Source organism: Acanthochromis polyacanthus, chromosome 6, assembly GCF_021347895.1.
Source record: "Acanthochromis polyacanthus isolate Apoly-LR-REF ecotype Palm Island chromosome 6, KAUST_Apoly_ChrSc, whole genome shotgun sequence".
NCBI lineage: Eukaryota > Metazoa > Chordata > Actinopteri > Pomacentridae > Acanthochromis > Acanthochromis polyacanthus.
This window is the reverse complement of record NC_067118.1, coordinates 6918404-6931383: the sequence shown is the minus strand read 5'-3', so window position 1 is coordinate 6931383 and position 12980 is coordinate 6918404. Positions and strand designations below refer to the sequence as shown.

Sequence of the window (12980 nt, the reverse complement as noted above, 5' to 3'; positions counted from 1 at the left end):
CTCTGCTCAGCCTGCTTCTGTAGTCTATATTTTCTCATTGTTGATGAGATGAAGTCATGCTACAGACGTGTTGTGTTTGAGCCTGAAATATCTCGTTCCTCAGTGCCACAGAGCTCTATTATTGTCCAAACACGATAAAAATCACACATCAGTCAGTCACACTGCTGCTCCGTCTGACATGTTGCTTCATTACCGCTCACTCTGTATTTTATTTTAACTCCATCCCACATACGCGCCACATTAGTCTTCAGCTGAAAATGGCCCCTAACAAATGTAATATTGCAAAGACAAATGGACTGTGTGCACACAAGTCATGTTAGAAGACAATAAATTAAAAATGTTTCCCCTCGAAAAGAAAGATAAATATATAAGTAGCGACTCTGTGAACTAAAACAACAAATTTTGTCATGTCTCATCTTCACAACGTCCTAAAATATCACCAGATGCAAGAATGTCAGGGAAGGAAATGCAACAGTTTTAAGGCAGAGCATTTTTTTAGTTATGATTTGTGGACAAATCATAAAAATAAGAACGGCAGTATGAGCTCATGTACTGAATTTGTTGTCGACACGTCAAATCGTTGCTGATTTTAGTGGTTTATTAACAGTAATACACAAGTGCTGATGGAAAAGGTTGTCTGGCAGCAAGGAAAGCAGGGGGCAATGTTCAAAATTTAGCAAGCAAAATTCGCTGGATTTTGGTTGAGTTTTATGTGAATGTTCTTATAGAAGCATTTTGTTTAACATTTGTTTTTTTCCACCAAACAATTTTCAAAAATTTTGCAAAAATGCTGAAAATGTGGACATCAGAAATTTCACTGTGGAAATTTTTTTTTTTCCACATTTTCAAACTTTAAAACGGATCAATTTTGACCCGCAGGATGACACGAGGGTTAACCTACAGTATTTAATGAGCTGCCTGTGGATGGAAGCCTCACTTCAAACAAGCTAAACGATCTCTTTAACGATATAATCAGCCGTGTTTCATCATATGTTTCCCTCTGATTGGTAACACGTCCTGACATGTCACTTCTACAGCTGTCAGTCACCGTTACGAGGCTCTGCAGGGTTTTCTACGCCCACATTCCTCACATTGTTCTGGGACGTTTCACAGCAAGGGTTCGGCAGTGGTCAGACTGCCCCTTTGTGAAGGAAAGAATAGAAGTACATCAGTAAAATACTGACTCACATTACATGTCGTACCGCAGTGTGTAATCACACGACGTCATTATTCACTTAAGTACCATTTATCAGTCCCCCATGGCTGCTTCCAACTGCTGTGCTTTAATGCAGCTCAGTGTGCTTAAGAGCAGCTTAGCTCCAGCACATATTTGAACCCGACGCTCCTGTTCTGTCTCCGCTTATCTGTGATAAGTTACGACCAGCAAGAAGGTCAGTTTATGTTTTAAAAGAATGTTAGTTTTCCACATCAAGGCCAGCAGGAAGTTCTGGTGAGGCTAAAAGCAAATGTTTACTTTCCCTTGGCAGCTTCTTCACAGGCAGACAGTGAGGAGAGGCGTTTGATTCCTCAGTCATTTACAGGACCTTGGTACCAGGTCAGAGGAGGAGAATTTGAGGCCAAATAGTTCCAATGAGGAATGAGGAGGGTGAAAGGTGGCATTCCAACCTCGAGTGAACCTTCTCCAGGAGGCAGCCAGGCCTGACAAGCCTCGGCTAGATTTGGTCACATATTGTCAGATTCTAGTCATTAACTGAGACTAGACACACACAACCATGACTCCATGTCACTAAAAGTTACAAATCAAGCCGTAAAGCTCAGTGTCGTCATTGACTCGGACCTGGATCTGTTAGCACCTGAAGCTAGAATCCAGGGTGTCTTGTCTGGAGAAAAGAAACTTGTTCGTGCGTTTATTTTCGGAAGGTTAGATTATTGTAATATCTTCACAGGTCTTAACTAGAAAAGCACTCAGAGATAAATTGAGACCTGCAAGAATTGAGCTGTCTCCACAAATCAGGACCTTAGTTGCTTCCACAGCACCTAAAGTTATGCCAACGGGTAGCAGCTAAGTTAGGGGAAAGCCACAGATTAGCCTGAAACAATGTCTGGAAAATAATAACTAATAACAAGAAAAGCACCGAGAGCACAGTCCTCCTCCAAGGCTGTTCATTCCCTCATATGGCATTGTCAGAAATGCATTTGTTTATTAGTTACTGATGATCAGAAATCACGTCAACATCATTTAATATAGATGTATCCACAAACTAAATGACCTTGTACTGACTACAGGTGTGTGTTATGCATGTGTACGTTATGTATGTATACTGAATCATGTGACCTAAATATGTAGCGGGAATTGATGGGACTCAGAAACACCCCCACAACTTAATCAGTTGTTCCTTGAATCATTTCTGATGGATAAGTCCTGATAAGTCCTCAGTGGTGGATTTGTAGTAGGATCACAATCATGTGATGTAGTGTTCACCTGTTGTCATGGTTACAGTGACACCATGCCGCTATCTGGCAATGATACAGAAATCTTTAACAAATCCATGGAGCCAGACTATAAGCTGCATCACTGCCAAAATCTAATCACTTGGTCCTTGTGTCATTTCTGACCTTCTCTGAAAATTTCATCCAAATTTGTTGGTCTGTTTTTGAGTAATGTTGCCAACAGACAGACAGATGGACAAACCAGCGACAATCATCACATAACTTTGCCATGTTCCTTGGTAAATCAGTCAAGCTGTTGATCCAGAACGCTGCTGCCAGAGTCCTAACTAAGACCAGGAAACTGAATCACATCACACCGGTCCTCAGATCACGACATTGACTTCCTGTTAGTCAAAGGATGGAGTCCAGAGTCTGACTCCTGGTCTACAAAGCACTGAATGTTCTTGGACCAAAACACATCCTGGACTTATTATCTCCTTATGAAGCATCCAGAACCCTCAGGCCATCAGGGACAGGTTCACTGTTTGTTCCCAGAACCAGGACCAGTGAATTCAGCTTTTATGCTCTTCACCTGTGGAACAAACTTCCTGAACACCTGAGTTCTGCTCAGACTGTCGGCGCTTTTAAATCAGACCTGAAAACCATCTTATTACTGCAGCTTTCTCTTAGATGCTCAGTCTGTTTTCTTGGTTTTTAATGCTCTTTTATGATCTTAATGTCTCCTTTTGAATCATCTTTACTGTTAACTTTACAGTTCTGTGATGTGCTTCTTAGCCGTGGTAAAGCCACTTGAACTGCCTTGTGTCTGAGTTGTGCTCTGCAGATAAACTTGCCTCGCCACAACCAGAAAAGCTCCTCCAGAATGTTTGCTCACGAGTTTGGCCTGCAGTGTTTTACAGTGGGAGTGTGTGTGTGTTTATTTAGAGCCAAACCATGAATGAAAAGAGCTACTGTGAGACGAGGTTTGGATTTCTTAGAACCCACAAACGGCCTTCTACATTCAAAGAGCAGCGACTGCTTCAGGCACCGATCTCAACGGATGTTTGGCTCTGAAAATCCGTTGAGATCGGTGCCTGAAGCAGTCTCGATGGATGTTTGGCTCTGAACAAATATGGTCACTTTTCTGTCTCTCTCTCTTGGAATCAGACGGATTTTTAGCTCAGTGGAAAAGTTAGTTTCACCTTCATAGGGATGGTTTCAGTGGGACTCATTTTGTTGTTCACCAAGGGCACTTTAATGCCCTGAATCATCACTCCTGGCTTTCTTTGTGTGCTGTGTTGCATCATTTTGTGTTCTGACTAACTGACCAGCTGAATCTAGCTAAGCTGACTCTAAAGCTTTTTACAGGATCTGACTGGCTTTAGTCCACGTTTTTCTTACTGGTAGCAGATCCTTTTCCAAAGACTGGAACCATTAATGTGTTAATAGGTTTCATCTCTCTGCTTCTTCTTTCCCACAGAATTAGTGAACTTAAAGTAACTCGAATACGTAAATGGAGTTTCTGAAAAAGTTCAGAAAATGTTACTGAAACGGGAAGAAAGCGTGTTTTTGTTGGGGGCTATTTTCAGCTAAAGGCAAAAGACGCTATATTTGGGATTGCATGTGTCAGTGCAACGGATTGACTCACTGATGGGTTTTTAATGGTTTTTAGGGCCACAGAGGATCTTTTATGGCTCAGATGAATAAGATATATCAGGCTTTGATTGGCACCTGTCTAGAGGCAGGCAGCTAGTCCACTGTTTTTATTTTTGCAAATTTTAAGTCACTTCAGTCGTAATTGAGTCTTTTTTGACAAGTTTAGGACATTTTGGACATTTTTAATCATTTTGAACAAGTTTCTAGTAATTTAACAAATTTTGTATCTTTTTGTACAATTTTGAGTGATTTTTGGACACATTTTAAGTCACTTTAGACAACTTTCATTTTGTTTTGGACAGTGAATGCCACATTATACTGAGGAACAACAGACAAGACACAGATTGTCAGAAGTAATTTTAGATTTTAACCCTCGTGTTGTCCTGTGGGTCATATTGACGCGCTGTAAAGTTTGAAAATGTGGAAAAAAAAATATTTTCACAGGAAGACTTCTGATGTCCACATTCTCAGCATTTTTGGGGAATTTTTGAACATTTTTTGGTGGAAAAAAGAAATGTTAAAATGTTTCTCTAAGAACATTCACATAAAAATCGCCAAAAATCAACCAAAATTCGCTGGATTTTGGTTGATATTTTTGTGAATTTTTTTACAGAAAATATTAGAAGTTTTACTGATAGCTATATATGTGATCACTTTAGATATTTTTAGGATTTTTTTTGAAGATTTTTTACTCATTTTTAAAAAATATTTACGATTTTCCTGTCAAAAATTCCCGATCGTCACATAACTCCACCTGTTCCTTGGTGAAGTAATAAAGCTTTAAGATCTCAGCGTGCAGTAGAAGTGACAGAACAGTGAAAGATTGAGAGAACAGCAGATGTAACTTCAGGAGACGAATAGTTTGATCTTAATCATGTCACATGACCCTCTTACATCATCGCTCCTGTTTCTATTGGACTCATTTCGTAATGACAGAACACAGGAATGTTTGAAGAATGTGACGATGACCTGAAGGTGTCCACTACAGATTCCACAGAATAAGATCTAATCTGTGATGATGAACTGAACAAACCAGTCGGTCCATTAAGGCCCCACCTCTTTATTTACATCAGCATGTTCCTGTTTGATGACCTAGCCTCTGTTTCTTTGGAAATACCTCTTAAACCAGGACTTCCTCTGGGCTTCTGTTCCCTCGTGAATAGATCTGTCCTCTGGAACATGATCTCATCCTGGAACTATGTCGGCGTTGATGTTTCCTGAGAACTTGACCAGCCCCGTCTCCATGTTAGGTTTTTTTCTGTACTTTTTGTGGTTTCCTGGTGATGCTGTGATGTCACACGGCAGGAAACGGCAGAAACCAGCCGTCACAGATCTGTTGATACCGGTCACTTCCTCTGTACCTGCTGGTGTTCTCTCACTCATTCCTCCACCTGGTTTCAGCTCCAGGCAGCAGGTTCTTCAAAAAACCTGACTTTCTGACGGTTCTCTTCCCCTCAGCTCAGCCTGAAGGACCGTCAGACCGGCGGCTTCGTTTACTTTGTTGACCCAATAATAAACTAACGATATCAGAGCTTGTTAGTTTGTGGAGATTCATGCTGATGGAGGAACATGAAAACCCCAAAGTGTCCTCTCAAAAGTCATGAATTCACTTTCAAAAACTTTCCCTTGGCCCTCATGTGACATCAGTCCACCCAACTGTTTACTGTAATTCACCGACGCTGTCTTGAAATAATAAATAATTCAGCGGGAGGCTTTATACACAGCCAGCAGTGATCTCATATGTTCATGCTGTAATTGATCACACTGATGGAATATTCCTGTCAGACATATTCTAATCCTGAAGCTTGAACACATCCAGAGCGCACTGAAGCCTCATTAAAAAGGCCCCGGCAGGTTTTAAATACTGCCAAAATTATAACATTTATCAGCCAGAAGCTGTGAAAACAGAAAGAATTGTGAGATTCTTGACTAAATCTGAACTTTAAATTGTGACATTTCATCCAAATCACTCCCCTGTGCATGTCCTATTTAATAATTGTGCCTAAAATAACCTGTCTGCTGCCACCGGATTTGGTTAAAATAATAATCTGCACTCATGTGAAGCCGGCTGTAACCCAGCAGCCAAACTTTAGGGACTTTTCCTCTTCAGTGCAGATGGTGTTTAGTCAGAGCAGAGAGGAGACGAGCGTCAAAACAAAGTGAAAATGTAGGTAATAAAGTATCGCGTTTAGCTTTTACAGTGTCGGTAAAACCGGTGGGAAAATGTTGGGAATTCCAGGTGGTTTACATTTTTGGCACCATAACTGTGTCACACTGCAGAGAATAACAGTGTTTCTGCTTTTGTTCATGGTGGTTCTGTTTCCTTAGAGGTGCAGGACTTCATATAGCAGAGAAAATGAACCACCAGAGTGTAAAAACGTGACAGAAAACACCCTGAGAATCCTCAGAGTTAATACACTAGAAATAATCCATCCATAATCATGGATCTGTAATATGTTCATATCCTGTTAGTTTTACCAACAATTCAATGAAAATACGTCAGTTTTTCTTAAACTGCAACAAACTGAGCATAATTATTATCACTTAAGCAATTAAAATATCAGAAACTAGCAAAAAGGAAAATACCGTGAAGTCAAACCTAAAAATATCCAAAGTCCAGCGAAATTTTCTGGTTGTTGGTAGATTTTTTTTTTATGTTTTTTTTTGTAAATGTTCTTAAGAAACATTTTGTTCACACTGTCTTCTTTTTCACCAAGAGATGTAAAAGAAAATTTCCCGAAAAATTTTGAAAATGTGGACTTCAGAAGTTTTACTGTGAAAAAAATCCAATAATTCCTTAAAAGTTTCCCTTAAAAGTTTCATTTTTTTTTTTTAAATGCAAGAAAATTCTTGTGAATATTTTCAAAAAATTAGTAAAAATCTTCAAAAAAAAAAATCCTAAAAATATCTAAAGTGATTACATATATATCAGTAAAACTTCTGTTTTCTTTAAGAATGTTCACAAAATAATCAACCAAAATCCAGCGAATTCCACTGGATTTTGGTTGATTTTTTTTTTTTTTTGAATGTTCTTAAACATTTTTTTAACATTTCTTTTTTCCCAACAAAATTTTTCAAACAGAGGTTTCACTGTGAAAATATATATATATTCCACATTTTCAAACTTTAAAACAGGTCAGTTTGACCCGTAGGACGACACGAAAAGTTCAGCAAAAAAAGCTCCCAAATTTGACAAGAAAATTCTTGTTAATATTTTTTTTAAAATGAATACAAAATCTCCCCAAAAATCCTAAAAATATCTAAAGTGATTACATATATATCAGTAAAACTTCTATTTTATTAAGAAGCACTTTTTTAACATTTCTTTTTTCCCACAAAAAATGTTCAAAAAATTTCCTAAAAATGTCAAACACGTGAACATCAGAAGTTTCACTATGAAAATATTTTTTTCTCACATTTTCCATCTTGAGGCCCTTGTTGTGCGGTTATATTAGCGCATGAATAAAAGTGTGAGTAAAAGTTGAGATTCTAGACTCTTTCTGTCTGTTTTACACAGCCTCTCTCTCTTGTTATTTCCGTGGATCCTCTGAGTGTTCTTCTTGGTCCACCTCGTCTCCTGTTTCAGAGCTTCCAGTAACTGTCCTCCTCCCTCCACCAACACTTTCTGTCCTCCTGTTGACTCACTCTGTTATTCACTTTCACATTTGCTCTGCTGAATGCTGCTGTTTGGGTTCAGAGACTGAGCGTTTAGCCTCAGACAGGCTTCAGGAATGAGTCAGGGGGTTTAAATGTCCTCCGTGTCAGATTAGAGTCTGACAGGCGCCCCCCGGTGGCGGCAGACAGGAAGTGGCAGCTCATTTCCAGGAAGTGATTTCAGTGGGCGGCTGGTGATGTGAGGAATGTGTGGCTCTGCTGGGGGAGGAATGGGAGGAAGGGGTGAGGGTGGAGGGTGTTTTTCCGTTAATCGATGGTTGTTTTTGTTCAGACATCAGGAGGCTTTCAGGGTGTTTTTCTCCTCTGGTCCTGGTGTTTCACCTGCTGGGTGGATGGAAGTTTCCATGTGAGGAAGTGGGCAGAGATGAGCCGAGCCGGGCTGATCTTATCTGAGCCAGTCATCCTGGAACCAGCAGACCTTTACAAAGGGAATCCACCTACCTGCTCTGTTATTATTATTTATAGATTTATTCTTCTGCTTCTTTCACACCTGAAACGTCTGCATTTATCTGATCTGATCTTCTACCAAAACCTGAGAACAGACGAGAGAATGGAAAGTTTTATCACCAGAGCAACAAACTTTATGGGCTTTTATTTGACTCTGTTTGATTTGATTGTTTTCTTCTCTTCTACTCTTTATTTATTTTTATTTTACCAGTTTGTTTATTTGATTTATTTACTATTATTAATAGTAGTAGTTGTATTCGTATTATTACTTTTAGGCTTGTCGTTTTTAAATGTATCATTATTTATTCTAATATAATTAATATTATATAATAATTATGATTTCCAACAGAAGTCCTCAGTGGTAGATTTGTAGTAGGATCCCAATCATGTGATGTAGTGTTCACTTGTTGTCATGGTTACAATGATGTTGTGCCGCTATCTCACAATGATACAGAAATCTGTAACAAATCCGTGGATCCAGACTATAAGCTGCATCACTGCCAAGATCTAATCACTTGGTCCTTGTGTCATTTCTGACCTTCCCTGAAAATTTCATCCAAATCTGTTAGTCTGTTTTTGAGTAATGTTGCTAACAGACAGACAGACAAACTAACACCGATTGTCACATTTTTTAAAAATAATTTTCAGCAAGTTTCAAATCGTTTTTGACAATCTTTCTCTTTTTTTTTTATAACTCAAGTGATTTTGGAGAAGTTTCTAGCCATTTTTAAACAAATTTTGCATAATTTTGAACAAATAGGACTTTTTTTTTTGCTAATTTTAAGTCACTTCAATTGTAGTTGATTTTTTTTGGACAAGTTTCAGGACATTTTGAACAGTTTTTAATAATTTTGAACAAGTTTCTAGTCTTTATCTCATTTTTAAAAAAACGTGAGCCATTTTGGGAAAGTTTGTAGTCATTTTTTAGCAAATGTTGCGTATTTTTGGAAAGTTTTGAGTCATTTTGCACAGGTTTTACATCATTTCAGTCAACTTTCAAGTCATTGTGGACAGTGCACATCACATTCTGCTGAGGAATAACAGACGCAGATCGTCCCAGAAGTAATTTTAGATGTTAATCCTCGTGTCGTCCTGTTTCAAAGTTTAAAAATGTGGAAAAATAAATATTTTCACCATGGAACATCTGATGTCCACATTTTCAACATTTTTGGGAAATCTTTGAACATTTTTTTGATGGAAAAAATGTTTCTTTCCAAGCATTCACCAAAAATCAACCAAAATTAAGCAAAGTTCGCTGGATTTTGGTTGATTTTTTTTGTGAATGTTTTGAAAGAAAATATTAGAAGTTTTACTGATATATATGTAATCATTTTAGATATTTTTATGATTTTTCTTGAAGATTTTTACTCTTTTTGAAAATATTTACGAGAATCTTCTTGTTGAATTTGGAGGATTTATTTTCAAAAAATTAAACTTTTTAGGGAGATTTTTCAGGATTTATTAGAAATTTCTTCCTGAAGGTTTTGCAAATTTTCAGAAATTTTGGGATTTTTTTTTTTTTTTTTTTTTTTTTGCTGAATTTTCAGATTTTTTTCAGACAATATTTTTTGGTGCCCGTAAATGAAGACAGCAGGAGGGTAAACTATTTCTGCCGTTTTTTCTCAGTTTTACTAAAAACACAACGTGAACATGGTTTAGAATCATCTCGGTGGGGATCTACGTGACTTTCTAAACCTACATCTGGCCTTGTTCTGCATCAAACGGGGATTTTTGGGAACTTTAACCATTTTGTTTCCAGATGATCGTTGGTAAATCCCCGTCCGTTAATCTTCCCTCTCCTCGTTTCCCTTCCAGGAGCGTTTTGCTGAGATCTTCGGTCAGGACGCGGCGGCCGAGAGCAGGAGGTCTCAGGAGAGCTTCAAGAAGTGGCTGCTGGTGGGGATGACGGTGGTGACGGGGGTGGTGGTGGGGTCGCTCATCGCCCAGAAACGCCTGTGAAGAACCAGAAGCTCCTCCTCCACGTCCACATGAAGGTCCTGTCAGAACTCTGATGATGTTTACTCCTGCCAGAACAAAAACAAAACGCAGACCGTGGTCGTATTCTCGTGTTTTTCCACCGGCAGGAGAAAGACGTTGTTCTTGTTTCCTCCATCAGTCAGTCTGTGTTCGTTTAGCGTTCTGTTTGTTTCCATCATCCAGAAGAAGTTCTGAATGAAGCCTGGAGTTCTTCTGTCCAATCATGTTCTACCACACTTTAGTTTGTGCCATAAGAGGAGAGGAACCGGCAGAACGTCTCTTGGTGTTTTTCTGCTGCAGAGAAAGAATCGTAAACGGGAAACCTTTGTGTTTGTTGGTGCTTTTCTTTCTTTTTTATTTAGTGTTTTTCTCTTATTTTTTGTGCATTTCTGAACCATTAAAGATCCACTGATCCTGCTTGATCTGTGCTTCATGGTCACAAAGGTTTGGTCCTAAAGCTCCAGAACGTTCCTCCTCCTCGGTAGCAGCCGGTTCTGTAGCATCACACAGAAAAAAAACACAACACAAAAACAACACAAAAAAAACGTCTTTAATCAACACGAGTTCAACGGCTCCAAGAAAAGAGGATTTATTTCAACACAGCGTCACGATTAGTAGAAAAATACACAAAAGACACACTGGAGAGGAACTGGAAACAACAATAACACAACATTAACACAATAACACACAACTACAACACAATTACAACAGCACAACACACAAGTACAACACAGTAACAACATAAATAAACAACACAACTACACACAGCTACAACGCAGCAGTAAAACACAAACAATAGAAACACACAATAACATCACACAACACAGCTGCCTCCATATATTCTCTCCATTTCTAATTTATTTGTTTTTGTTTCCATCTGCAGTCGACGTGTTTCAGAGAATTCCTTCTATGAAGCATTTTTAAAGTAAACAAACAAACAGCTTCGCTTCATAATTAGACTCAGATAAACTGTTTAGTTTCTGAGTTTAAAGTAAATTCTTCTGTCAGAGTTCATTAAATGGATTCATTCCAGGTTTCAGATCAATTTCACAGCTTTCATTCACAAAGAGTTGAAAAAAAATGGATAAATAATGAGACTTTAATTATTAAATCTGTTTATAAATAATGTGTTTATGGATCATAACTTTACAGCATTTATCTGCAGTAAACTGATTAATGGATCATATTTGTCTGATTTGAGCAGTTTTCTGTTTTGATGCTTCATAGATGGAATTCTTCACGTGTTTCTGTTTACATCGACTTTATGGAGTTAAAACTAAATAATTCTTTAAAATGCAGCAGATGTCAGTTAATTGGTTGAAGTTAATTGATCGTTAATAATCAATAATTCAGCTTAAATATCTTCATTATTCTGGAATAAATTCTAATTATGAAACGTTCGAAACTGTTTCTGTTTTTATTTGTTTTATTTCTGATCCATCATCAGTCTGTCGTTCGTCACGCTTCACGCTCTTCATCCCGTATTTCTTTTAACACGCGTGTAACATCAGGAGACTTCCTGCTTCACAGGTTTGAGTCGTTTCTATCAAAATAAAAACTCGTCTGGATTCATCTCAGAGGACTGAGATTTGACAGAACGATGCAGACACACACAGCTGGAACATCTGGACACACAACTAACACAACACACAACAATAACACACAATGGAGCAACACACAATCGCACAATACATAAACGCATAACAAAACTACACAATACAATACACAACCATAGACAATGCAGCAACACACCTGCAGACACACAATACAAAAATACACAAATACATGACAGCAACACAAATAGGCAACACAGAACAAGACACAACACGTAACACAAAAATACACAACACTTGCAGACACACAAACACAACACACAAAACAAACACACCTGCCGGTCACATGACGTCTCCAGGAGGACAGACTCTTTAACTTTTCCAAACGTCCATCTTTAATTTAAAGCACCAACTGATGATGATGAAGGTCGGCGTTCCCAGAATGTTCCCGCTGCTCCAGAACTCGACCACATTCCAAAATAAAACCAACAGCAGCAGCAGGAGGAGTTTATTCTCTAGAGTCCAGCTGCTCCTGTTTCATATTTTTGATCCACAGTCTCACCTTCAGATTTCTCCAGTTTTTCTCCAAATAACCAAACCAACGACGCTTCTTTAGAGCGACTCTGAGCCTCCTGCTCTCGTACATTCCAGTCCGTATATTTCTATTTTTCTAGACGTTTTTCTCTCCTCCTTTTGAACTAATTCTGTTTTTTCCACCTGCTGAGTGATGAACGTTCGGCACAAATGAAGGAAGCATCGGCACGATATATATATATATATATATATATATATATATATATATACTAGTTATTTAAACCTGATTAGAATAGCACGTTAGCTTAGCGACATATTTAAGAAAGATGGCTTTGAAACTTTATATTTGGTGTTTAAAAAAGAAAAAAGCAGAAAGGTGCCCTTCAAATGGCCTTAACTCCATCTTTGCATTGGTGTGCATTGTCAGGTTTCTTTTTTAGGATTATTGGACCAACTAGACAAGAAAATACGAGAAAAAAAGGATATTTTCCAACAAGAAAAACAAAAAAAGTTGTCTTGTCGGTAAAGAAGCAGTCCGATGGTCTCTTTGTTTGTCTTTAGAATGCCGCTGTAATATTTGAACTACGTTGAACCCAATAAAGCCCGATGTTGGAACATGAGTCCATCTGTTTTTATTTTAGCGAAGCATCGAAGCAGAAAAAAAGTTCATTTAACACCCGGAGTGACAGCCGGCTGATGAGGAAACGTTTTAAAAGGTCAAACGAGGAACACAAACCAAGTGTTTAA

At 38.3% G+C, this 12980-nt stretch overlaps 1 protein-coding gene across 1 annotated transcript in view; it reads left to right on the top strand.

Annotated features, from left to right (window-relative positions):
- Positions 1 to 10318, top strand: part of bcl2l1 (BCL2 like 1) — a 46338-nt gene extending 36020 nt beyond the window's left edge. The window contains exon 3 of the mRNA XM_022208826.2: positions 9985 to 10318. Coding sequence (XP_022064518.1) covers positions 9985 to 10128 — 144 coding nt within the window. The 3' untranslated portion in view covers positions 10129 to 10318. The remainder of the gene's footprint in view (positions 1 to 9984) is intronic.
- Positions 10319 to 12980: the final 2662 nt, after the last annotated feature.